This window comes from Hakea prostrata, chromosome 2 (genome assembly GCF_041222555.1).
Source record: "Hakea prostrata isolate BN-2017 chromosome 2, UWA_Hpros_2, whole genome shotgun sequence".
In the NCBI taxonomy this organism is placed as follows: Eukaryota; Viridiplantae; Streptophyta; class Magnoliopsida; order Proteales; family Proteaceae; genus Hakea; species Hakea prostrata.
The window spans coordinates 8316150-8344070 of record NC_142601.1 but is presented as its reverse complement, the minus strand read 5'-3'; the positions used below and the strand labels follow the sequence as shown (position 1 = coordinate 8344070).

Sequence of the window (27921 nt, the reverse complement as noted above, 5' to 3'; positions counted from 1 at the left end):
GAAATCGCTTGGGAGGATTATGATGACATGCTCAATCAGTTCTTAGAATTTCACCTTGAGGACAATGTGAAACTGAAGGAGGGCAGTGTTGATAGGACCCTCAGTTTCTTGGGTGTATACATGCAAGTGTAGGGGGAGACACAGGAACAAAAGCACAGGTGGCAGAAGATGATCTGCACATGTATATTGGAGTGTAGCCTTGACGTAGGTAGAGAATGTTGGGGGATAAGTTAAGGCAGTGAGTGGGTGAGTAGTAGAATTCATTAACACACCGTTCTATAGAGAAGAAGAAGAAAGAGTGGAGGGTTTTATGCAAGTGTTGGGGCAATAAGGTCTTGCAGATGGAGAGTAGTGTACTCTTGGGTGTCTTTTTGAGAGTTTCTCTGTAATTTCTGCATTTGATTTTGAAGGGTATGTAATCTTATGCTGTATTGAATCTCCTATTACTGAACTGAATGAAATACTAGCATATTACTACTAAACTGTGTTGTTTCTAGGTGAGTGAATGCTATATATTTGTGCTGTATGGTCTTTGGTATTGCTTGAGATTGTTATTCAGGGAGAGGGGAATCGAAGAGGTGATAGAAGGTAACTGAGGGTAACTGACTAAGATTGAGGACCTAAGGCATAGCTAATACACATCCAACCACTTCAATGAGATGCCTATAGTTACTTAAGATTGTTTATGGAAGTAGTAGGATGATGTAAAGTTCAATGCTTCTCTTCTGGATATGTGGCAGCTAAACGTACTGGCGCATATTGGTGCAAGAACAGGGACAAATCATATTTTGTCCCGAATGCGCAGTAGTTGCAGATGTGAAATTTGTATAGAACACCTTAATACCTTTTCATATCACATATTTTATTTCTATCTTCTGGACGAGTTATTATAGAAATAAAAGTTTGACAAAATCATATTTAATCCAAGGATTGGGATGGTTCTGATTAATAGGATTATCATAAATTGTTTAATGTAGGATGAGACCCTACCAATGGGTATAGGATGTAATTTAGGAGGTGATATGAATTGAAATAGGGTTAGAAGTGAATGCTAACAGAACATAATTCGTGTCTCTTTCATTATATGTTAATAAAGTAAACAAGTTCAGTGGGTTAGAGTATAGAACCGAAGATGATAATTTGTATGTGATGGGGTCATTAAGGGAGGACAGGAAGTTTATTTCCTAGCCTGCTAAATGAACATTTTTTAGGTATCCATGTCTCGGAAGATATGGTATCCATCATGGCACCAATTTCTGAACATATCTATGAAGAATTATGATGTTCGAAGTAAAAGAAGCTCTATGGAGGATGAAAATAAGCAAGGTACGAGATCCAAATGTAATCCCAATAGAAGTATGGAAGAACTTAGGGACTATTGGCTGGCTTGGCCAAGTTGTTTAATAAGATATTGAGCCCAAGAAAAATGCTAGATGAATGGAGGAGGAGCATTGTGGTCCCAAATTGCAAAAATAAAGGGGATATTCAAAGTTATGATAATTATAAAGGCATAAAGCTGATGAGTGATGCTATGAAATTATGGGACAGAGATATTGAAACCTATTTGAGACAGGTAACAACTATAATGGAGGACCAATTAGTTTTATGCCAGGAAGATCTGTGATGGAAGCTATTTCCCTAATTAGGAAACTTACTAAGGTATAGAGTGTGTAGGAAGGATCTTCATATGGTCTTTATTGACCTAGGAAAAGCCTATGATAGAGTCCTTAGAGAGTTAATCTGGCAAATACTAGAGAAAATAAATGTTTCAAGTAAATATGTGGAATAGTTAACGATATATATGATGGTTCAGTGACAAGTGTAAGAACGGTTTGGGTGTTAAGGTGATGAATTCCCAATTACAATTGGGTTACATCAAGGATCAGCTTCAAGCTCGTATTATTTCCTTGGTGTAAGCTTGTAACTAATGATATTGTTTTGGTTGATGAGACACAAGTAGAAGATTAATACCAAGTTAGAGCCATGGAGAGCAACTTTAGAATTAAAAGTTTTTATACCAAGTAGGATGAACATGGAGTATTCAATATATAACTATGGTTGTGATTGGACAGATAATGAGGTGGTGATCCTTGATGAGGAGGAGATTCCACAAATTGATTATTTTAGGTACCTTGGCTCAATCATAAATAGACAAGGTGATGTAGAGGATGATGTTTCCTAAAGAATTAAAATAGGGTGGATGAAGAGGTGAAGTATGTTCGTGATCTTTTGTGATCGGAGTGTTGCTTTAAAGCTTAGAAGGAAATGCTATAGGACCTTCATACAACCTGCTATGACGTATGGTGCCAAGTGTTGGCACTTAAGAAGCATAATGTAGATAAACTCAATGTAATAGAAATGAGGATGCTAAGATTGATGAGTGGCAAAACTATGGAGAATAAAGTAAGCAATGATCATATTAGAAGTCATGGGGGGTAGCTCCAATGTACGATAATTTACGAGAAATTCGTTAGAGGTGATACAACCACATTCATTGAAGCCATTTAAAAACCCTTTAAAGGAGAAGTGATTTAATTCAAATTGAAGGAACTAAAGAGTGAGGTGTAGAGTCAAAACAACCCTAGGGGAAGTGGTGAGAAAGAATATGCATGGATTAGGCCTTGTATCTACTATCTAGTATGGCCTCAAATAGAGCTGATTGGAAGGCGAGTATCCATGTAGCTGTCCTTGTCTAGTTGGGATATGGCTTCTTGTTGTTGTTGTTATTGTTACTGAGAGCAAAATATATATTCAATCAAGTGAAATTGAAAGATGTATTTGTTTAATGTATATTTTGCCATGAAGTTGAAAAGTGGATCAATGTGGCTCTACTGGGGCCTGTGTGTTTGCAATTAGTACCAAAGAAGTACTAATGTGGTATTTCTAACAGCACTGGATCGCATTCTCTAAAGGTTAATGTAATACCTAAGTCAGCATGCCTCAAATTGTTTAAGGTCTGCAGGAAGTAGAAGTAGTAGTAGTGAAGTGAAAGTTAAAGATCTATTTGTTTTTGTACATTTCTGAGTTATGTTGTAACAAGTTCAAACAGTAAGTAGCTTTGTTGGTACTTGGATTAGGAATCTTATTTAAATCCAGGAGAAAATTAAATTGCAGTGAACGAACAAGTAAGCTGTTGTGCACAACCAAAAATACATATGTACAGTATCAAGATGTGTAGCTGATCTTCCTAAAATATTCCACCAATTCTGGCTTCCTAGCTGCTAACTCTTCCAACACTTCCTTAGAGCTAAGTATGATTCTGTTATCTTCTTTGCTTCTTAAATACTTGCTGGGAAGGGGCTTAGTTGAGCTGAGTTATCGACCGGGGCTTAGTTGAGCTGAGTTATCGACTTCCTCTTCTCCTCCATGGTTCTCTTTTCCTTTATTCTTTAGAATTTTCATGGTAACTCTCTAATATGCTCTATTTTTTCTCAATATTCTCGTTGAGTTTGTGCCTTTTGCGTGCCATAACGTGTAAGCCCAATTACTTCATCTAGTTTGTTATTTTGATTTGGGATTTGCCTTCTGCATCTTACTAGTTACTAGTTTACATGACATTTTCTTGAGCAACAGTTGGACTTGATTTTGGGCCAAGTCTTCGTGAAATATGTGCAGCCAATAGGTCAAATGAGAAGCAGGTTAGCTGAGTAAAACAATTCTGCTATTCATTTTGGTTTTGGAGTATAAACTTGCTCTCTCTATTAATGTTTATGGCGATGATATTAATAAATTTCTTTTTCTTTTCCCTCTTCCCTTCTATAGCAAATAAAAGCACTCCTTCAAAGTGTTGGACCTTCTTTTTGCCCGGACTTCTGTGATTGGTTTGGAAATGGAGATCTTGATGCTCATTCAAGAAATGCTGATCGGTCGGTTCTTTCAAAATTCTTACAAGCTCATCCTGCAGATTTCTCTACCACCAAATTGCAGGTAAGGGAAAAGGCCAAAATCAGATCTTTTTAAATAGATTACAAATGGACTTAAATCAGTTTTAACCCCTTGTTTGCTCAATAACAACAATTTCCTCCCCCCCCCCCCCCCCCATTTATGCAGGAGATGATTCGTGTAATGAGAGAAAAGCGTTTTCCAGCTGCTTTCAAGTGTTATTATAATTTCCACAAGTTAGATTCCTTGTCAAGTGGTAACCTGCATTATAAGATGGTTATTCATATACACAGTGATTCAGGTTTTCGACGATATCAGAAAGAAATGAGGTCTGACTTCATCCAGATTGTGCTAACTATATTATGAGTTCCATTTACTGTTGCAAGCTTTGTTCTCAGTTCCATTGATTTTACTAAATATTTACAAAATTGATTGTTTTAGGCACAAGCCTGGGTTGTGGCCACTGTATAGAGGTAATACTACACTCTATATAAACAGCTTGTATGACTTTTCTTCTTGTGAATTTTAATTCCATGGAACTCTTGTAACTTTAGTACTTGGCAGATTCCAAACTATCGGAAGGGCATAAAAATCTAGTAACTAATTTGGATTCTACCGAAAAAAGGAAAAATTAAATACTTTGGAGAACTGCCTAATTGATTAAGCACCAATATTTTCAGAAGCTCTAGCATGACACATGATTACACTATGATGCTCCATTATTTCAGGAAGCTCTAAAGAATGCATGATTACACCCTAAGTTTGAATTATTCAAAAAGAAATTCATATAAGGTTTTGTTTGGTTCTAGGTAAAAGCCACTTAAAATATAAGTATCATGTAAGTTCCAGTTTCTGCACCAATTTTACCTGAGGATTTTCTTTTACAAGACTTTTACATGGAAAGAATGGTGCCCAAGTAAATTCATTAAGTTGACAGTCTATGTACTGCTGTTCATTTATGGGACTGGCAAGTATAAATTTATTTATATTCAGGGTTGAAGTGTCAGTATTGGATATTGTATGGGCCTATGGGGCACTTGAGATTAAAGATATCGAGTCATACGTGGTCCAGTCCAATGGCTTGGATTGTTACTGGCCTCCTCTTCCTTCTGAACTGCATTGTGTGAAAAGTTGCTTCTTGTAGCAGGATGTTTCCTAAGATTAAGTTTGTATTGAAAATTATCTTAATTAGTTGCCACCTGAATACCAGTTTATTAGGAGCCTATTGCTGATGTTTCGTTCCTCCCAGGATTTTTTGTTGACATTAACTTATTCAAAGCAAACAAGGAGAAAGCAGCTGAAATTTCTGAGGGCAGGAGTGTACCAGTGAACGTTAATGGTAGCCCCAGCACAACAACATCAGGAACAGATGGTTTGGCTGATGAAGATGCAAACTTAATGGTGAAGATGAAATTTCTCACGTATAAGGTATGCAAACTCCAGCTGCAACTTCATAGTGACCAAACTAATCGAATACACTGCTGCAGTTAAAAGAAATTAGAAATTTGTGCTGAAGCATGGATCAAGAGAAGTAACTTGAGCTAGCATTCTGGTAGTTTGACCAGGGAAAACACCTTAGAATATGTATTGCTGCTATTGCAAACTGTTTCGATGCTTTTCTATCTAATGACTGTGAATTCAGATTTTGAGGGATTATATCAATTCTTAAACTGTCAGAAAATCTATTTGCAAGGATGCTGTTCTTTTGTAGATTTGGTTAGTAATATTGTATATGTTCACTATTTAGGGTTAGTAAGGATGGAGGTTGGATTTGTAAATCCTTTCGTTAGTATATGGTTGTTTCTCAAGTTGTTATACCTTCCTCTCCTAGGAACTTGATGTAGTTCATCTGTCTACGTGGTAATGAGTCAGAGAAGCTTGCATGAATGGGTTTGGCTAGTTAGGATGCATGGTTGGATGTGGTTTTTATCCAACAAGCCTGGCTTTTTGACAAGAAAAACTGGCAGTATCCCACTCTGTGGTGAGATTGGTGACGGTATACTAGTGCTTACAGACATAATCTGCCAAAGTTATCCCATATGTGCTTTTGACATTTAAATGAATGTTTATTCAAAATGAATAAATTCCTTCTTTTTTTCTCCATTTTGTGGTTTGAAATATGCTGCTTGCTTAGGCACTTTTTGGTATTAATTATCATTCTCAATTATGAGAATTTTTTATTATTTTAAATTGTTTGGCATCTATTATCAGTTTTTTATTTTTTTTATTTTTTATTTTTTTATTTAAAATAATAGAAAAGCCTCCAAAATCCATAATAGACTTTTTGTCTATTATGGATAATGGTGAGAATTTCATTCTCTTCATTTATACAAAAGTTTACGTAAAATGTTATAGTTAAGAGAGGGTAAAAATAGTCAATACACATTCTTTTATTCATATATATATATATATATATATATATGCATCTCTTTTTCTCTTTTCGCCTTTTTCACTTGTTCACTATCATTTTCTAACAATTTTTTATTTTGACTTACTAAACTTATTTTTCATTTCATAATTTATTTTTGATAAAATTCACCAAACCATTTTTCATTGTTGACCAATAACGAATTCTTGTACTTATTTATTTTAAATAGGCATAATAGAGAATGAGAATTGATACCAAAAAGAGCCTTAATGGCTTACTTGTTTTAACACTGAGTTTCATAGCTTGACTTTCATCTCTGCAATGAACAGATACGAACCTTTTTGATTCGCAATGGCTTGTCAATTCTTTTTAAAGAAGGTCCCGCAGCTTACAAAACTTACTATTTAAGGTGAGTGCAAATGTTCTTGAAACTGTATTGAAAATGTCAACTGATAGAAAGTGTATGGTAAAATATAGTACTATTATTTGTGTGAAAAGTGTGGAGGCATTCTTTTTGATTTATTTGGATCCTTCGGTGCGAAAATAATTTGGGGTGTAACAGTTGATTCTCCAGTCGTGCCACCTCACTCCTTGTAGATTCAGTATGTTGCATATTTTTGTCTGTTAATATTGCAATTTTAGTAACTTTTATTGTTTTTCTCTTCCTTGATATTGTCCATAACTTGGTTCTGTCAAATGCTTTAGCTTTTGCTTGTATTATAAGTATTCTTGATACTCCAGGCAAATGAAAATATGGGGCACTTCAGCCGGGAAGCAGAGGGAACTCAGCAAGATGCTTGATGAATGGTGCTTCCTTTTTTCTGTTTACATGCTTTTGTGTGCTTTTCGTTAATTTTTTAACCTTGCAGTAAGCCTTTCATTTTTTTGGCAAATTAATTTAAGTCAATTTGAGTTTAGTTGTTGCTTCTACTACACAGGGCTGTGTATATACGGAGGAAGTGTGGAAACAAACAATTGTCATCATCCATATACCTCAGTGAAGCTGAGCCTTTTCTCGAGCAATTTGCAAAACGCAGTCCAGAGAATCAGGCTTTGGTAGGAGCAGCCGGAAATTTGGTGAGGGCTGAAGATTTCTTGGCAATTGTAGATGGAGGCAGGGATGAAGAGGGTGATCTTGAGGAGGAGCGGGATGTTGTACCTTCAAGTCCTAGTCCGACAGTAAAAGACGCTGTTCCAAAAGCTGAGGGTTTGATTGTGTTCTTTCCAGGTAAATTTCTTGAAGACAGCCTTAAACTAGATGTGATGTTATCCTTGATGGGGTTCTTATTGTTAGATGGCTGTTTAACTCTAGCAGTGCTTCTATTACTACTGATGACTTTGAATGTGTCCCTAGCTACGAAGTAAGGCTGATTGGGATTGAAACCAGCAAATTAATTATCTGCTTATATTTCAATGCTTTGGTATACCAAATGATGTCTTGCTGTTCTGATCTGTAATTTTTTGAGTGGCCTTGGACATTCTTTTTTTGTTGTTGATGGCCTTGGACATTCTTACAACTGTATTGTGTTCTTCCCTCAAGGGGATGAAAATAAGGGCTAAACAATCTTAATGCTCATAATAGAAATGAGAAATATACTCCTAAAAGAAAATCTTTTGAAAACCTATTAAATTTTACCTGGACACTTAAAGCATGACCAAGCCTCCTAATCATGGAGGCTGTGTAAAGTACATAACCAACAATTAAATGCTGAAAAGGCTTTCCTACTCTTGATTTGAACCTTGCAAATGATCAATTCTGCTACCCTTAACTGAATTACATAATAATTAAATATAAATAAATAAATAATTCCTACTCGACTTAAAACTTGGCTCAAATTACAGTTCTGCTACTCTTAGCTTAATTATGTTGTAAACTTGTAATGAAAAAAACGAAGTACAACTAGAACTCTAGTTGAATGCTGCCAGAAAGCAATCCTAGTTGCTGGGTGGTGGCTTCTATGTGTTGAGCATAAAGCCTGAGCACCCCGATTTGTCACTGGACAACAGTACACATATTTCCTATAACTCTCTAAGGTTGCCTTGCTCTGTTTATTAGTTTCATTTGCATGCAAATTTTGGCTCCTTTAATTATCCATGCTTAGCACATTATGTGTCGATCTCATGTGCTACTTGAAACTTATTTATTTATTTTCTCTCTAGGGATACCTGGTTGTGCTAAGTCTGCGCTTTGCAAGGAAATACTAAGTGCTCCTGGTGGACTTGGAGATGACCGACCTGTGAATAGTCTTATGGGTGATCTTATTAAAGGTTTGGTTTGATTTCAGTTTATCGTACTTTGATGTACTCTAAAGCATTAGGAAGCTATGGATTCTTGTCCACTATGAGTATTTTGTTGCAAAGTTTCTTTATATTTGTAACTGGATTAAGTGGCAGCCTTTGTAAATCATTGGCATCTACACCTCTTTATCTGAAAATGATTTATTTGCCATTGAGTTCTTGATATAATTCTGAAGATAGCAGGGAGTAAAAGGGGAATGAAAGGAATATGGTGTAGGAAGCTCTTTTGCATGACATGCAACTGGAGTTTTGTCAACCATTTTTCTTCTGTGTTAGACACCTTCCATCCTCAAGGTGTACTTTGAATCAGATTTTCTGTCTTGCCCTTAAAAGCCCAGGTGAAGCCCTAGGCTCGCCACCTTGCAGTTAGGGCTGCTGCACTGCAGCACTTCAAGTCATTGTTTTCCCCTACTCAATTTTTGCTGTCTAAGTAAGTTCAGGGGTTCTTCCCAACCATAAGCCGCAAAGGCAGTCTAATCCTTGTATTTAAGTCAATCTTCTAGAAGCTTTTTAATTCAAAGGAGGACCCCCATGGGTCTACAGTCCTTGTAAAAGTCAAATTAGAAGACTTGGTAGCTGACTGTAATTCCTGGTTGTAGTTGAATGGTGAGTCCTACTTCCAATAGGACTGCATTGGTTTTACATAAAGTTCCTTGTGTACCCAAAAAAAAAGAAAAAAAGAAATAGAATTCCTCCCGCCCCAACCCCCTTTTTATTCTTTACATACTTTTACAGTTTTTAGTATGTAAATGTACTTGAATGACTTGGTTATTTTTTTATGAAGACATGCTTCTGGGGCTTATAGTTGATGCAAACTGGCTATTTTCCTCTAGTTTTTTCTTACAGAGATTGATAGCTCTGTTAACTAATTTGTATTCCATTAGCAGGAAGGTATTGGCAAAAGGTTGCTGAAGAACGCAGGAAAAAGCCATCTGCCATAACCCTTGCTGACAAAAATGCTCCAAATGAGGAAGTCTGGAGGCAGGTAATGTTCTGCATCTGGTTTATTTGTCTTAACGCAGAGATAATGGTGATTAACCTTCTTTTTTACTTATCTTTTGCTAACACCTCCAACGCTGCAGATTGAGGAGATGTGCAGAAGCACAAGGGCTGCTGCTGTTCCGGTTGTGCCTGATTCTGAAGGTGACGACCGTATGCCTGTGGATATCTACTTCCTTTTCTACATTATAGTTTTCATTTGGTTGATGATGTAGTTATCTTTTGTATCTTATGCTGAAACACCTTTGGCAGCCTTGAAGCTTTTGGAGTTCGATATTATGGCTAACTTGAAAAAAAAAATTGCATCCTCATCTGATTAGGAGCTACACCTTGTGAACAAGTTATGGATTTCTTAAAGGGCATCATGGTCAAGAAATAATGCCATTGAGAATTAGATTTAAATTTCGTTAAACCCTAACCTGCAGCCCATACCTGAACCTTTTTTTTTCTTATCCCCAACCCCAGAATCCATCAAAAAACATCCCTACACCATAGCCATAGGGTTAGTAAAACCCTAATTTTGCTGCTGGTTCACTTGAATTGATCCTGAAGACTAACCCTCGAATTGGGGGTTACATCAAGATGACTTTTAGGAGGGAGAGGGCATCAATCTTTGGTGGTGGTGTTAGCTGTACCTCTGATCACTGCTAGGACCACAAGAGCCAGGGACATCTTGGATGTGCAGGGGATGTCCAAGGAAACTTTGGGCCCCAACGAGGATAACTCTCAGGGATCTCAGTAGCAGGTTCCTTATGCTCGACGATAGAATCTGTGTGCTTGGTACAAGCTGGATCCTTATGATTGTAGGTGCTAAAGGTGACCTGATGTAACCTAGGGTCTAGACTAGTCTTCAGGATCCTCTATTAACTACAACCAGCTAATAAATGGGCTACCATAAGGTTAGGGTTTTATTGTTGGGCTTGTTTTGGGCAAAGAAAGGGAACATTTTAGGTTTATGGGATGCTTGGAAAATTATGCGTTTTTTGGTGTTGGAGAGGAACTTTGGCCAAGTTTAGGTTAACAAAACCTTGAATGGGATGAAGAATTGTCTTTCTTGGTTATGGGAAAGATTAGGGGGTTTAGGGTTTTAACGATCAGAAAGATGGGATAGATGTGGGGAACTTTAGGGTTTTGGGATAGCAAACAATACCTTGGTATGAAGTGGGGATGGCTGGGGAATTTGGCATGGTAGCTGAGAAGAGACTAGTTAATATTTTGGGTAAAGGAAGAATTAGGGAAGGCTAGGGTTTTAACAAACCCAAGGTGAGGTGAATTTTGGGAACTAAAGTTTCAGTTTCACAAACTGGGGGATATTCAAATGGGATGGAATAAAGGAAGGATGGGTAGGGGATGCTTGCGGTTTGGAGAAGGGGTGGGATTTGGGAAAAGCCTGTCGTTGGTTCTTGAGAATGATTCTTGAATTCTGGAGAGAATCTTGAATCTTTTCTTTTCCTTCTTGATCTTTCTATTTTCTTTCTTTTATGTATTTCCTTCTTTTCTTCTTTTCTTGAACTGCCGCAAGATCAAGGAAGACAAAGAAGTGGGAAAGAGGAGGGGAAGGGGTGAAATAGCTGCCATGGGGAAGAAAAAGGGGGGGGGGGTTGGTAGGGTCGCACAAGGCCTTAGCAGGGAAGAGAGAGGCTGGGCTAACCTTACTTGAGAGGGAGACTTGAGCTCTGCTGTAGGGGCTTGAGTTAAGTTGTTGTTGAAGCTTGAAGAAGAAGAAACTTGAAACAAATTGCAGGATTAGATCACGCTCAACCGTGGGTTTCCTCTAGGAACCCATGACTCACTCTTCCTTCAATTCTCAGATTTTATCCAATAGCACAAGATTCATTACTAACTCAATGGGCTAACTCAGAGTCCTACATAGACTGAGACTCTGTTATAACTCACAAAATATTAATTCAAACAAAAAATAATGATATATCCATGACCCTTGGATCGAGGCATTCCAACCAGACCCCTTTTGAGCCCCAAAAGGGCCGGGAAAATGACCAAAATACTCTTGGGTATTCGGCTAGCTTTTGATTGTGCCTTTTAGGTCTAGGTGTTGGGCCCAATTATAGGGGGGCATTCCATCATTGTTACATCATGACTGAATATCTTGCAAGCAAGATAGTGGAGGGGGAGCCGATCGAAGATAATCTGATGTAGGACAGCCCTAGAAAACTAGGTTATTCTACAAAGAAACAGGATCCTAAGCAAACTAAAACACTATGAGGGATTAGGTAGGAGTTTGCTCAAAACATAATTAGACTCACACTAAGAGAACACTATGGAATAAAAATTCAGCAATCAATAGTATAAGTGCAAAATTCTTGAAGCCCCAAGGGGACAAGTCAGAATTCTTATATGATCAATCCACTCAATTAGGCTAGGGGTTAGGGGCATTGGATTCAAAGTAATAAAATTATAGCAAAGTCATAATGATCAACCTTTCATCAATATAGAAATAACTTACATATACATTGTTTAATCCCAATACCAAACGTAGACTAACATCTACCCAAACACCAAATAGGGGTTGATTAGGAATAACAGAATATGTAACCAGTCTTAAGTAATAATCAAACGAACAGCATGGGAGCATTACTGTAATGGATAGAAGGTAAAGATAAATAGCCAAAGTAAACAAGGGTTAGGAAAATAAAGACTGCAGAAAATAATTCTGCCAATATGATTTTGACAGAGAAAAAGAGGTTAGGAAAATAAAGACTGCAGAAAATAATTTTGCCAATATGATTTTGACAGAGAAAAAGAGGGCCAAGAAAGGGGGAAGAAGGCTATTGACAGGAGACAGAATAGAAGCTGCGTGAGGATATTGATAAGAAGAGGAAGTAAGAAAGAAGAGGAGAGGAAACTTTCAGTAGAAAACACACTACCATAAGGGTTGGAGAAGAAGAGAAAAATAAGATCTAAGGGAAGAAATTTTCTGAGGAACAGAGCTGCCATGAGGTTTTGGCAAAGAAGGAAAAAAAATTCCTGGGAAAAAAAAAACAAGGGCTTTTTTGAGGAAAAGGGAGGAGGACTAGAAAGAGGAGGGAATGGGGGAATTTTCTAGACAAGAAACTGAAGCAAAGGAGAAGAAGAGGAGGAGCAGCAGGCTGCTGCTGCTTTCAATTTTCAAATTTTCTTTCTAATTCTTCATCTATCGTGCCTTGCTGGTGGTTAGCAAATTAAAAGGAAAAATATTTCCTATGATAACCCCAATGAAATAAAGGAAACAAGAAAATAGACTTGCCTAAAATAACCTCAATAGAATAAAATCCCATAAAGAAATTCCCTGTACTAACCTTATTTTAAGTAGTCCAATAAATACTGATACTAAAGCTATAAAAAAGGAAAAAAAGAAAAAAGAAAGTGGTGTGGACCATGGTCCTAAAGGTCCAGATGACCCTTTCTATTAGCCAAACCAAATCGAAAGGTTCCATCGCCTCTGCCTTTGGTGGTAACGAATGATGGGTGGGCATGTGACGTCCCCATCATAATCCCTTAGTAGACTTTGCTTTTTCATCCATTATTGTAGACGAAGGAGTGTCTGCTGGTATTGAACATAGACCCGAGCTGCTTGTCCATTTTTCAGGTTCTCTTGTCAGAATAAAGAAACTTGCACACCATTAATGTAGGGGACGAATTCAAAGTGAGATCTGGAGAGGGTAGAGTGGAAGTCCACCTTGTTGAGTTGCATATTGGTCTCATTGTCAAAAGAAGATGAATATTTTCCCACCAGATGGGCCTTCTTTGACAGATCTCAGTTTGTCTTCAAAAGCAGAGAATTGGAATATGAGACTTCTTGGGTTTGTGAATGTAGTGAATGCATCTTATGTATGAAGATGGAATCCACCAGAGGTGGGTCCCACATGGTGGATTCCATTTGATACGTCACATCCATTCATGTACATTCATGTATGTGAAGATTAACTATACTTAATGAAAGCTCCATTGTTGAGGAGGAATGAATCCATGGTGCCTAGGGTTAGCTATTATTTAGAGAGGGTACGCTTGCTAAGGGAAGCCTGCTTCAAAGTGATGATGCTTTGCCCAGGGTGAGTCAGAGAGTGGATGGCAACTCAGTTCCCACTGGGTTGGTCTGATCCACATATACCTTTTTTACCTGTTGCAGCATGAGACTTTCTTTTATTCTTACTAGCTTCCAGTACCTACTTGTCTCATTTAGTGTTTATGCCAGTTTTATTCCTTGTTTGCATTCTGTCACATGCATTACAGTAAGGATCCTTATGTACCTGTTTAATGTGCAGGCACTCATTCAAATCCCTTCTCTCTTGATGCCTTAGCAGTTTTCATATTCCGTGTACTGCACAGAGTTAATCACCCGGTATCTGCAGTTTTCTTTCTGAAGTTGTGTTTAAAATTTAGTCAGTCATCAAATATTTTATTCAATTTCTAATCATTGGGGTTTTCGTGGCGTCGACTCTAAAGGGGAACCTTGACAAATCATCTCCAAATGCTGGCTATGTCCTGTTGATGTTCTACAACCTTTATGAGGGCAAGGCATGATACATCACATTTTAATTTTTATGTATGTATACACCACTTCTGCATGGATTTATTCATCTAACCCATTTTCTTTCGTTTACCACATCTTTTCAGGATCGTCAGGAATTTGAGAGAGAATTGATTGAACGTTTCGGTGCACTCGTAAAGATGCCATTGCTCAAGGCTGATAGGTTGGTATTCTAATATATTCTGTCAGAACACTTAAGATGTTTAATATACTGCTTGTTTCCATGCTTCATGTATCTGCAATGACTGAGATCCTTCCCTCACTGTTGGCCAGAAGGAAAGAAGGAATGTCTTAATACCATGGACTAGTTGAAAGAAAATAATGTCTGCACAAGTGAGGGGAACCAAAAAACAAATACATAGTTGCATTTTGATGTTTGAACATTATGTTGGAGTAATTCACGTGCCTCCTTCCTCCTTACCAGTGTATTTATTTTGGTCTTTTGATATCCAGACAAAATTAGTTCTTGAGTCCGTTTGGTTGTTCGTTCCACTGTAGTAGGGCTGTGGCGACAATTGCTTGTTATCAGGTCTGCGAGCACTGAGTATGGGTTCGGGTCCCCAGGCAGCTAGTTCATCTAAAATCACAATAGGTTAAGAACATGCATGATGCAACCCGGGGTTTAGGGTTGGCTTCCAAGGTCCTCTTAATAAGAACCAACACTGGTTAGGGTTTCTAGGTGTTTAGGTTAGGGTTTTATAGGTTCTAACACTGCCTAGGTATGCTGAATTTGAAGTCCCAGATCTGAATTTATATAGGAGTTAAAATTCAGACTTGAAAATCAAGTCCTAGATCAGGTAGGACTGGGATTAGGGTTTCGGCCAGAGGGGAAAGGAGGGCCAGGGCTGCTGGTTCTGCAAGGCAGAGAGGCTGTGAATTGTGATGAATGTTTTAGGGTCCAGAACTGGATTAGGTAAGAAGGGATGAGGTTTTAGATGTTTCAGATTTTTTTCTGAAATTTCTGAAAATTCTGCAACTTGCACTTGAAGAAGACGAAGTACTGAAATTCAAAAACCTAGGAAACAGGGCTGCTTTGGGAAAGCTATAGTTAGAACTTGGTTCTCTAGGGTATTGTGACTCAAATGGGGGTGGGAGGGGTCAGAACTGATCAAGGGAAGGGGGGAATCCTATTTGGGTTAGTACTGAAAATGTGGGAAGAAGAAAAGGAAAGGGAAGGGGTGAGTTGCGATGGGGATGGGGCTGTTTCTAAGGTCTGGGGTCTTCTACTTACTTGAGGATGAAGATCTTGAGTGCTTGGATGCTGGACTGAATTCTTGGAAGCTTGAAGGTGCTTGATTACTTGAATTAATGGTGCCGGAATGCTTTGAAGGAGATGAAGTTGCTGCTAGAATTTCTAAATTTGAGAATTACTCTCCAGCCCAGGCCGTAAGGGTTCTCCGCGGCCCAAGCCTCTTGTGAACTCAAATCAACCAATCTGCTTTTTTCAGAATTAAAAGGCTATTTACAGCCTGAATACAAGACTCTCTGACTCGACTTAGGATTCCTTAAGTGATAAGGTCCCACTGTTGACTAACTATTGAATTTGGACTAACAGGGAATTGGACTTAGGGAGGGTGTCCTTTATAGTTTAGGATACTACCACCTTACATGAACTCTTACTTAAATTAAACACTTGCTGACTTAAACAAAACATGGACTCAACTAAAATGGTACTTTAAGGTAAGGTTCTTAAAATTAAAGAACTCTATCTAACAACTCAACCCTAATTAGAATGGACTGTAACTCTTTTAAATTTGCTGACTCAAATAAAAAAATATAGATAGGCCCCTGACCCTTGGATCAAGGGGATATCGAGACCCATATTCAGCCACAAAGGGGGCTTGAAAAATGACCATAATACCCCCGGGGTATTCGGCCATCTTTGAATGCCTTGTTGGGACCCAAGATATATCAATGCAAAAGTGGGAGCTACACCAGGATACAGACTTTCCACCGTGTCTTCAAAACCATAATAGTTTTTTCCTTTTTAGGACTTCTACCAACTTCTTGTGCTTGTAAACATTAGAATAGCCTGTTAGGAGTGAATCATGACTTCCTACTTGTTCAATGGTGTTAGTCACAGCTGTAAGCTGTGGAGATGTTACTGGTTACCAATTTAAGATTTGGCCTGGCAATGCGGTACACATGTGGTTAGTCCTCTAGCTGTACCAAGAAAACATGGAACAGAAAACAGAACCACAAAGCATTCACACTTATTTCTTCATGTTGGTGATTCCTTCCTCTGGCAAGATGATAATAGAACTCACGTTGTATGTAATACTACAAAAAGATGATAAACCAACTTTCACTTGCACCTCCGGGAGTTGGACAATGTCGGGTTATAAGTTTCACAAATAATTGAAGCAAAACCTCAATCTGGAAACTGATGGATTGGGCCGGCAGTGTTTTTATTATTACTGTACATTAATGCCTGTGCTACTCATTGATAAATCTGTAGATTTACAAAAGGAAGTAAAGAACTGCATGATTTACCTCATGTTATTAGCTCCATTATCTTAGCCGCTATAATATCTATCTTTCTTCTCTAGTAATATGTGTTATGTGATATTACTTATTTTTTTGATTCTTTCATCTTGTATAAACCTACTTTAAACAATTAGTTCTGATATATCTCAGATTTGTGATCAGATTTAAGGTTTTATTTCTTTTATTCTTTTTCTATGAAAACAAAACCATTACTACATAATTGAACCAAAATCCAGGGGGAGAAACTCCTCCCTAAAAACGTAGACTTTACTACATAGTTAGGCGGAGGGGGCCACCAGGCAGGAGAATTGCCTAGAGATGAGCTCCCTTGGCTAAAAAAATTGCCTCCCTATTAGCAAGTCAAGCAAGAAAACTGCAGGGGGAAAAGAAAATTCAAGAAAATGTTTTTATCTTGAAATTGGCTGGTCTTTCAAATTAGGATCTAAACACCAGGGTAGGGAGAATGATGTGCCTAAAGTTTGGGACAAATCTGATGGTTGGATCGATGTAGGTCTGACTATGAATTTAGTGTCTTGTGGAAATTAAAAAATTCAAGAAAATTCAAGGGGGGGAAAATTGATATAGGAGTAGGACAAGGGGAACGGGGAGTAGGCTGCAAGAAACCTAGATGGAGGAGTGATGCAGCACAACCAGAAGTTACTGTTCATGCTACAGTAGTATGAACAGTAACCCAGATGATAATTTCATATTTGGTGGGCCGCAAGTCCAGCTTGCATGGAAATAGATTAAAATTTGGTGGGCCCAAACTCCAGCTTGCAAGGAGATAAAATAGGAATTGTTTTTGTGGGAGTTCTAGAGATAATTTAGAATTTTGTTATTTATTATTGGGATAATCATGTAATCAAAGTTTTTATTTGGGTAGGATATCTAGGATAAGTTTTAGTTAGTTTTAAATTCCTAAGAGTCCTAGTAGGATCAGTCTTTTGTTAGTTTTAAATTACCAAGAGTCCTATTATAGTTGTTTTCGTATCAAGTATGTTTGTTTTGTTATTTAAACACTTGTAATCAGCTTATTGAGGATGGAATGAAAATATATGAATTGAAGCTTTAGCTTTGTGCGTTTGCAGCAGCCCCCCCCCCCCCTCCCTCCTCCACCTCCTCTTCCTCTTCTTATGAATTTCTTCTCCTTCTTCCCCTTCTTCAAGACTAATTCTTCTAAGATTCTCCCTTTTTCCCCTTTACTTCTTTATCCTTCTTTCTACTCTATTCTGTCCCCCATTAAGGAGCCTTGTGGAGCTTCAGAGTGAATGGATGGCTTCCTGAAGGTCATCTATTCAGCAACAGCAAGGATCTGACTTGACATCACCAAGAACCTTAGGATGACTCGATTCCTGGAGCCTCTGTATCCAAAGCTGACATAAACAGCAGGTCGCTAGCAGAATCACGAACAAAAGCATACATGGTTGAAGGGAAAATAATCTGTTTATCTACTATACGGCCTCCCATCAAGTAGAGGGTCTATTTATAATAAAAACAAATGAGTTGTGGTTGGATTAGAACTCTAAGCTGACTTAATGTAGGAGAACGGCTAGCCAGCTTATAATTAACCAAGCAAGTCTAACAATTAGCTGCCATTATGAGAAATGAATTGACTTTACATAAAAAGCTAAAAGTGACCGTAAATGGTCTTGCTGTCCTTGACTTAAAGTTGGGCAGAATTACTAATCTGCCACTGAAATTACTAACCTGGAGAAAATCTGGGTATGGAAAATCAATAATGAAATTTAGTCTTGCTGGACAGCCAACTCTGGGGCTTCACCTGGATCCAAACAGCAGAGCAAGAAGCCCAAGGGCTCTAATTAGGGAATTTGCATCACCTGTAAACTATGAAGTACAAGATATGAGCAATCACTAAGGATATGAAAATTTCTGCTAAGTTCAAAATTCTTGCAAAAGTACACCATCCCTGATAGCTTCAGCTTCTGTTGCCCCAGCCTGGAGACTGATTCCACATTTTGTCTTAGCTGCGATGAAGATCCCCTAATTTGAGTGGATGAGGATGCCAAGGCCCCCCTTTTTGATATCCTCCAACCGGGAACCATCAGTTGAGGTAAAGTTGAGATCGTCTTACAAGGAAGAGGTGCAAGAGAATGTACATGCGCTGGACTTGAAGGTGGAATTTTTACCAAGCAAGAATAACTTTCCTGAATTGTTGCTATAACTGCCATCAGGGTTCCATAGCTATTGAGATCTACTTGCTCTAAGATTGCCTTATTCCAAGTTTTCCAAACCTGTCAAATAGTATACGTCCAGTCTAGGCAACTTGAAAATCCAATGTTGGAAACATTCTTTTATTTTATGAAGATTAATTCAGCCAATCTCTAAAGCAAGGACCATTGAATTTAGAGACATCGTAGAGGAGATACTAACCAAACATCTGCAGAAAAGCTGCATTTAAACAAGGCATGAGCAATAGCTGCTTCTTAATTATGACAGGGAGGACAAGAAATTTCAAAAGGTCACGACAGACATTTATTGAACTTCCCCAATAGCAATGCACATCGTAGTCGTCAGAGCATCTATATCAACCAAATCTGGTTGAGGGGATAAAAAAAAGGTGACCAAGGTGCACATCCAAAAATCTAATCCTAGATGCCAAGGCGATGCCTTGAGATAGAAATATCCAGCGGGTGTTTTAGTTGTGATGCTGCAACCTGCCCATGTTCAGCATCTCCCAATGGTTTGGCAATGGGCTCATTCTCACCTCGAACAAGTCTGAGCAGGCATGTGGTCACTCCCTCCTATTGTATGGTCAAAACCAATCAATAATCTCAGCCTTATGACTTCATTAGCTGGTCTGTTCGGTATTTCTGATTCAATTCTAGAGAATCTAGCAATCAATTAAAATGTTGACCTAAAATCCCCCCCCCCTTTTCTTTTTCCGGTTGATGGTTTTTTTTTCTTTTTTTTTTTTTTTGGGGGGGGGGGAGTCATCCAAGAATCTTTTGAGGCCAAGGTTTGCTTCACAGTGTCGGGTGAGTGACATTTGTGCGTTGAGTTCTATTTCCATGTGCAATGACACTACAAGCATAACTTTCCTCCATAATTGTTGGGTTCATACTCTTGGTATCTCTTTTTATGTATCACTATGTACAGATGATCATGGTTTCTACTGAGCATGACCATACTGTTCCTTATTCGGAACTTAGGGCTATTCTTATCTTGTTCTTTGAGAATTCTTTTCTAAGTGGAATCTCCATGTAAAAGCTAACTGATTGCATTGATGACTTACTGGTTCACGTTACTACTATCATACTCAAATCTTGTAAGGCAGATTCTGCTTCCTTCCCAGAGAAAAAGGGGGATTCGAGTGAAGGAGATCCATGGGCTTTCTGCAAGTCAGCTTCAGCTTTGTATATATCAATTGTTCAGGATATTTCTGCATATATTTTATTGACAAACAGCTTTAGGCAATTGATATTCTTCATTGTGGTTCATCTTCAGCAACCATATACAGCTTGTGGTTTACAAAGCCATCGTCTCAACACTTAGGAAATTATGTTCTTATGGTTTAAGTGCTTAGGAAATTATGTTCTTATAGTTTAAGTGTTTGTGTAGCTTCTATGAATGTTCAGTTGTGTTGGTTCTTTTGGGGTATCATCACGTTGTTCTTCTTTCTTAATTATATCTACATCTAGACCCAGTCCATGTAATTGTTGTTTGGATGTTAAACATATAGCTCCTCCCATAATGGTCTTGTATTCTGCTGATTACTCAGAGAATGGACAGTAGTCTCATTTCTCGTCGACCTCTCGGCTCTCATCTCTTCACCCTTCTCTTCCATATCTCCATTCTCTGATTTAGATTCTCTCCCACATCACGCTTACAACTTAGCTTGCTTCTGAAATGATGCATAATTGTGACTTGAATTGTATTCATTACATTTTTCGAATGCTACTTTTCTCAGCAAGTATTTCCTAGATGTTTCCCATTTAAGCCTTTAGTCTCTCAACAAAGCATTTGGCCTCTCTATTTTAAATTTGTAACAAGTTATAAACTCTGTGCAGGAGACCTTTACCTGATCCTGTGAAATCTGTATTGGAGGAAGGATTAAGTCTATACAGGCTTCATACGAAAAGGCACGGAAGGTAAATGACTGATGCTAGTCACTATGTTTACCTCTGTACCAAGCAAAATCAGTTGTTTGTTTGCCAGGAGACTTTTGTTTTCTATATTTTGCTGTTATCATCTGGGTTATGGTTTGTTGAAATATTTCATTTTGTGAAGTAACATGTATAGATCCAATTCACAATGCCTGTATAACTTCATTCCCCCTAGGTCCTTCATATTAAGTACATTGAAAATCCAATGAATTGAAATAACTTTCAGAACATAATTGCAAAAGTACCTTAATTTTCCTGGATTTTTTTTTTTAATTCACAACCTAAGAAGTTCTTCAAATGTGAGGTTCCTTCACTATACTTCTTGTTACAACTATGTGATCTACATACCATTGATGAGCAATGTATGATCAGCATACACCATTAATATCCAACAAAGTTCATGGTCTTGTGAAATCCACCAAGCCAACCCAAGGAGACTGTTTAAGCCCGTAGAGTGTATGCATGTAGTCTACAAATTTTTTTCATTAGTCCTTTTTTTATGAATAAAACTGTATTAAAGAGCCCCACAGGGAAGAAAAGGAATGTACAAATGGAGGAGGAGGAGAGGGGCAGCCTTCGAAGAGGAGGTTGGAGAGCAGGACTCTAACCGTAGGTAACAACAATGAAACTGTTCCTTGGGGTATCTAAAACAGGGGGATGGGGAGCAAACGGAAGCTTAGTGGAGACGTTAAAGCAGATGGCTTTCCAAATCACTTTCAGGAATCTGGATTTGGAAGTCCATCTTCTAAGGTTACGCTCCCACCACAAGTGATGAATAATGGCACCAAAGACCATCTTACCAACACAATCACAAATTGAGCTACCTGCTAAGGATCTTAAGATCCATGACCAATTTTATGCAAAGCCAAATGGTCGTCTAGCAAAATGGAGGAAAGGGCTTTGTCCCAGAGGTATAGGTGCATGTGAGGAACAAATGGTCAAGGTCCTTTGAACCATTCCAGCAAAGGATGCAATTAGAGTTAATAAGGATATAATGTTTGATGAGGAAGGCCTAGGTGGGGAGGCCTTGACTAAGGGCTCTCCAAAGTGTGAGGGAGTGGCGGGGGATGTGGCCTTTGAACCAAACCAAGGGGGCCCAGTGGTCGGGGAGGAGGACGTACAAGTGAGGTTCCAAGCTAAAGAAGTGGTAAAGGTTTTGGATGGTGTGGGGGGACCAAATGGTTAGGTCATGGGGAATGTGGGGGTGGGGGGGGGAGGCAAGTCCAAACTTGAGTTAACTCAGATGGGGGAGGGGGTACTAAATACCATTGGTTAAATGAGGAAGGGGGTGGATTTGGGGATCCTGGTGTCATACACTGAGCATAGACCAAGGAGGGAATACAAGGTGACCATCGGATGCCACAGGTCTAGCTAGAAGGATACAAAGGAACTGGAGGAGATATGGGAGGAGGTAACGGTGAGAGCAACAAGTCTTACAAGGAGAAGCTTTCTCCAGACCTAGGAAGGGTTGGGGGGAGAGCCACGGACCAAATCGAATCCAATTTGAGGAGATAAGAGTAAACCCACTGAACCTAAATGGAGTAAAGTCTAAAGGCAATCTTCCAGCTGAGTTTCATGATACAAACAATATTAACATCTCTGATGCTCCGGATCCCTATACCACCTTTAGATTTAGGGTGATAGTCAATGGTGGATTAGTAGAGCGGTTAAAAAGCCCAACTTCCCACAGGGAGGTCCTAGGTTCGCATCCATCCGGCAACACCTATATTAGTAATATTCCCCCCACCCACCCTATATATAAACTCTTCGGATTCAAAAAAAAAGATTTAGGGCGATAGATATTCGACCGACTGATAGGGTGAATGAAGAGGCTTCTTGGCCTTTCCAAAGGAAGGCACAAAAGAAGATTTCCATGGGCCAAATGGTGGACTTGGGAATAGAGAGGATACCACTCTAGTAAAGGTAAGAAGCTTGAAGGACTGAGCGGACGAGCTCAACTCTACCTACGAAAGGGATAAGCTCACCTTTCCCCAAATAAAGCTTTTTGTGGATGTTGTACAACATTGGGGCACAATGGTGCTTAGTGAGCCTACCGGGTATTAGGGGAAGGCCAAGATAGATGACATGAAAGGGCCCAAGGAAGAACCCTGTGAGGTGTTGAAGGGAAGCTTGAATAAAGTCTTAAGACACTGGAGAGAAAGAGAGTAGATTTGCTGAGGTTGACCTGAGTGCTAGAGAGGGACTCAAAGAAGGAGAGACTATCAAGATGGAGGAGATGGAGGAGTAGGTAGCTTTGGAGAAAATCGTCACGTCAGGTCATCTGCAAAAGCAATATGTGTAAGCAATTTCTCATGAGTCTTATTGGATGAGAACCCTGGATGAGTCTCCATATAGACTTTTTCCTCAAGCTTTCCATGGAGAGATGCATTGTTAATATCAAGCTGTTGCAGATCCCAGTCCATGTTTACCACATGATAATAGAACATGCTATATTCAGCTTTGCCACTGGGCAAAGGTCTCGTGGTTGTCAATTCCATAAGTTTGGGTAAATCTCTTTGCCACTAGTCTTGCTTTGTATCCATAAAACTGCAGGGTCCATCTTTTGCTTGCCCACGAGCACCAACTTACAACCAAGTGGTCTTTTGTAGGAAGAATGGCAAAGTCATGACCCCAAGTACCTTTTTTTAATTGAGGCATGCATTTTCTCTACATAGCTCCTGCTTATTAAATCAGAATGGTCTCTGATGCAATGTTAACAGCCACTTAATATTTAATGCTTGATGGTATAATATGATCAACAAGATCTTCTATTCATAAAGAAGAAAAAAGAAGGAAATAAGCCCCCCACCCCACCCCAACAACAGCTTGAGTCCAGCTAGAAGTTGAGCTGTTGAGGGGGGGAACCTCAAATACCCTTGCAGGTTTCAACATATCCTGATAGTGTGTCTGGTAGAGTGCTTGTTGAAATAGGTCTTTCCAACCATAGGTTAGGTGTCCTGTTACATATCATACACCATAGAGGTGTTAATGCTGAACTTCATGTCTGAAGGTTCTATTTAGGAGTTAATGGAGAAAAGGGGCCATGAAGGTTGAAGTCAAAACGTGAACTTAGAATTTGGTCCCCTAACAGATTCAAGGCCAATGGTGGTCCCTAACAGATTCAAGGCAGCTAACTCAAATAGGGATCAACTACATTATTTTTTCTGGATTCGATGACCATGGTGGATTTTTGGTAAAAAATCTGCCAGAGCTGGCAATTTATTTACATTGGGTTGGTAACAGTTATGTCCAGTGTCCAGAGATTAAGGTGACGTGTGAATTTTGCTGTTGTGCTTGTTTTCCATACCAGATTTAGATTCTGTTACGTTGAGGTTGGTGACAATTAAGTTGGAGCAGGTTAAGATTCTTGCTGTCACTTGCTAATCTAAAACCCTTTTCCATCAATAAATACAAGTTTCCAATAAACTGTGGCTAAAGCCAATATTTGGTTGGTGACTGATGGGCGTCCTGATGTTTTGACCTGAGTTTTCACTGATTGCCTTTTGATCCTTCTCTTGTTGAAATTTTGCAATGTGTACTTGGATTCTTTTACTTAGATTGGAATCCACCAAAGGATCATATGCAAAGGAGTGGGTTACATGGGAAAAGCAATTACGGGAAAATTTATTTGGACACGCCGAGTATCTCAATTCTATTCAGGTTAGTACATGCATTTTGTTGCCAATCTTCTCCATTTGTCTATGGCAGTGTACTGACAGGCATTGTCTGTTTCAATTCTATAGCACTTGCCACCAACAAGTAATATTAAAATGTTACCTGTAGACTGATAGGTATTCTGAATCCAATGTTGGGTTCTTTTTTATACTTTCTTGTTCATGGATTTGCCATTCCCAGGTCCCTTTTGATTATGCAGTCAAACAAGTGTTGGAGCAACTACGAACCATTGCGAAGGGTGAATATTCAATGCCCAGTACTGAGAAGGCAAAGTTGGGAACTATTGTTTTTGCGGCTGTGACCTTACCTGTGACAGAAATCAGGAGCCTTCTTAACAGCGTAAGATCTCCCTTCCTCCCCCTCCCCCCCCCCCCCCCCCCCCCTCTCTCTCTCTCTCTCTCTCTCTCTCTCTCTCTCTCTCTCACATTCTCTCTCCCAACTGCCAAGTCGGCCATAACTTTTTGGTAGATTTTTCAAGTGACCATGTGCACTATATTCTGCCTTAGCTTCAAAGGCAACAGGCTATGCAGCCTTGCTAAAATTGGGCATGCCGCACAACTCCTTCACTTGCTATCTTTATGCACAGATATAATAATAGCTACTTGCACACTCAAGATATCAATGCCAAGATAAATGGGTGACTGTAATGGACATAAATAATGAAATTTTTTTTAATAATGTATAGTCTAGAAAGAACAGAGTTTCTAAAGCTCCATCGGACCAAACTATTTATGCCCCTGCAACAGACTGTTTTCATGTTGTTTTCTCTGCCGTGCCCATCTCAACACTTTGCTGCATTTCCCAACCCTAGTACAGTCTGACTAACCTTTTTCATATATATGTGTGTGTGAAAGCACATCACATTATCCGTGATCTGCTTCACATTTTAGGTTACAACCACCTAAAAGCTCGAGCTGTAAGGCAAGGGCCACGACAATGTACATCAATAGTTACTAGTATGTGCTACTAGGATTACATAGTGCTATCCAAATAAAGTACGGTGAATTCCCAGGATGGGATTAACAGACCAAAGGGGGGATTTTGTTTTGGTCTCATTTTGAATAGCTGTCTTGCAGTATTACTCTGGGTTTGGAGAATATATGCACCAGCAGGAAAATATGATTTGAAAGTTTAGGAACCTTATTTGAGGAGCCATGCTTCCTCAGTGATATCACAGAGGTCGTTTACGTTCAGAAACAGGTTCTCTATGAATTCAGGTTAGGACACTGTATATTATGGTCTTCCCTAAAACTCGCCATTGCGAGGGAGCCTCATGCATTGGGTGTGTTGTATTTAGCGGTTGCTTCTTATCTGCTGCAGGGTCGTTCTGATTGCTTACTGCTCTGTATACAAATGTGGTCATCTGTAGAGACCATAATATCCTCCAAGGGTTTTCTGAACGAATCTTCGTTCCTCTGTATCAGGACTCCTAATTAAAAAGAGGGGGGGGGGGGGGGGTTAGAATCTTCTTGGCAGTAACTGTCTCTAAATGTAGTATTACTCCATTTTCTATTTTGTCTTTCTTACCATTGTTTCACATCTCCAAGCAGTTAGCTGTGAAGAATCCAACGGTTCAAGCTTTCATCAAGGATAAAGATATTGAGAACTCCCTACAGAAGGCTCACTTAACTCTTGCTCACAAGAGGAGCCATGGCGTCGCCGCTGTTGCTAGTTATGGAATTCACCTCCATCGGCAGGTACCTGTACATTTCACTGCATTCCTCTTCTCTGATAAGTTGGCTGCCCTGGAAGGAGACCCTGGTTCTGTTGATGGAGAGAAGATCGTGTCAAGAAACCAGTGGCCCCATGTGACCCTATGGACTGGAGGAGGACTCGCAGCCAAGGACGCCAACACACTGCCACAGCTGCTTTCAGAAGGGAAAGCAACTTGCATACCCATTGATCCTCCTGTCTCCGTTTCTGGGTCATTGGATTTCTATTAAGCTTCTTGAAAATTATACCATTCCATGACTGGGTGATTCTTGTGGTGCTTTCAAAAGTCACTGGTGTCTTCTGATTGGCTTTTTACCTTCTCCCTGGGTTTTGAGGAAATGAAATAAAAAAGTGAAATGGTATGGCTGCCATCGAGAAGGGAAATTCTTCAGGAGGTGATCGAGCAGGTCTGCTCTGAGGTGTATATTTGCGATATTTATTGTTGGTTTTGTTCGGTGTAGACTTTTATGTGCAGTTGATATTTGACGGGAAAAATATTCCTATATTATTTTCCTATTCTTTGAAAAAGGTAATTTTCTGCATTTTGCTTTGAGACAGTAAATAAATTTATTTCTTTTTAACATGGAAATTCTCTTTTTTTGGCCGTCTCATTGGAACAAATGGGGATTTTTGTTCGCGGCCGAGCCAATATCCTCTGCACAGGCCCAAAATGTTGACACATATCTCTTAAGGTTGAGAAGTATGGGTAAATTTGTAATTTGTTTTGTTAGGCTTAGAAACTTTTTTAAATTACAAAAATCTACCCATTCTAAAATAGAATTTGCAGAAAGATCATTTTCAAGGAAAATAAGTTTGAATGAAACCCTAGCCATTGCTCATTAGCCTTTTATCCGGTGGCGACGAAACCCACTTGAGTCTCTCTCAACAACCGCTTATTCTTGCTCTCCAGAACAGCCGCCATTAAGAAATCAGGGAAATTCACAATGAAGGTGAAGGCGTGGTCGTGATTCGTGAAGCAGAGAGGAAAACCAAAGGAAGTCATGATTAAGCTTGAATCTTGAATCTTGAATCTTGAATTCATAGATGTAGGTAATGCTGAAGCAGGTTAATTTTATGTTATTAGTTTTGCATAATTTCAAGTAATGCACACATCGATCCCTCATAGACATGTCATTAAGTCTAGAAGATATACACATACATTTGTGAGACCCACGTGTGGTTTACGTGACATTATGCAAAAGTAATAATCACAAAAAGATATAAAAATAAAATTTACGTGGTTCGACTATGCCTACATCCATTGGGCGTAAAGGGATTTCTTCATTATAAAAATGGAAACATGTAACTTGTACGATACTCGGATTTTTAACTCTCTCTCAAAGCCCCTATCTACAAACAAGAGGAGGTGGGTTTGCTTGTGAGACACCACTGGAGGTAAAAGAGACCATCATGAGAGTGAATGATTACAGAAGACACAAACACACATTCATGTGCGACCCACGTGTGTATTATGTGAAATTATGCTAAAGTAACAGCCACAAAAAGATACAAACATAAAATTTATGCAGTTTGGCTTTACCTACAACTATGGGCGAACTTCTTCATTATAAAAATGGAAACATGTAACTTGTACAATGCTCGGATTTATGACTAAAGTTAGATACCCCTGTACATCCTCTCTCAAGTCTCACTCTTAACCTTTGAAAATATTACAAACTTAACCCACTATTCCAACTCTTAAACACCTCACTCAATACTCTAAACACCTTCACTCTCGTGATGGTCTCTCTCACTTCTTGTAATGTAACATTTTTTCCTTCCTATTTGATTTTCTTTCAACCTGCAGCCCATGAATTGCATGTAAAATTCACATGCAATTTAACTTG

The 27921-nt window shown here is 38.9% G+C and overlaps 1 protein-coding gene across 1 annotated transcript in view; it reads left to right on the top strand.

Moving 5' to 3' along the window:
• Positions 1-27187, top strand: part of RNL (RNAligase) — a 52353-nt gene extending 25166 nt beyond the window's left edge. Inside the window, exons 10-27 of the mRNA XM_089144155.1 lie at positions 3574-3638; positions 3763-3927; positions 4051-4211; positions 4324-4355; positions 5132-5310; positions 6580-6659; positions 6992-7057; positions 7189-7478; positions 8411-8518; positions 9436-9533; positions 9631-9691; positions 13810-13886; positions 13991-14062; positions 14162-14238; positions 20591-20671; positions 24244-24346; positions 24542-24700; positions 25912-27187. Of these exons, the coding sequence (XP_089000281.1) occupies positions 3574-3638; positions 3763-3927; positions 4051-4211; positions 4324-4355; positions 5132-5310; positions 6580-6659; positions 6992-7057; positions 7189-7478; positions 8411-8518; positions 9436-9533; positions 9631-9691; positions 13810-13886; positions 13991-14062; positions 14162-14238; positions 20591-20671; positions 24244-24346; positions 24542-24700; positions 25912-26304 (2267 nt within the window). The 3' untranslated portion in view covers positions 26305-27187. The remainder of the gene's footprint in view (positions 1-3573; positions 3639-3762; positions 3928-4050; positions 4212-4323; positions 4356-5131; positions 5311-6579; positions 6660-6991; positions 7058-7188; positions 7479-8410; positions 8519-9435; positions 9534-9630; positions 9692-13809; positions 13887-13990; positions 14063-14161; positions 14239-20590; positions 20672-24243; positions 24347-24541; positions 24701-25911) is intronic.
• Positions 27188-27921: the final 734 nt, after the last annotated feature.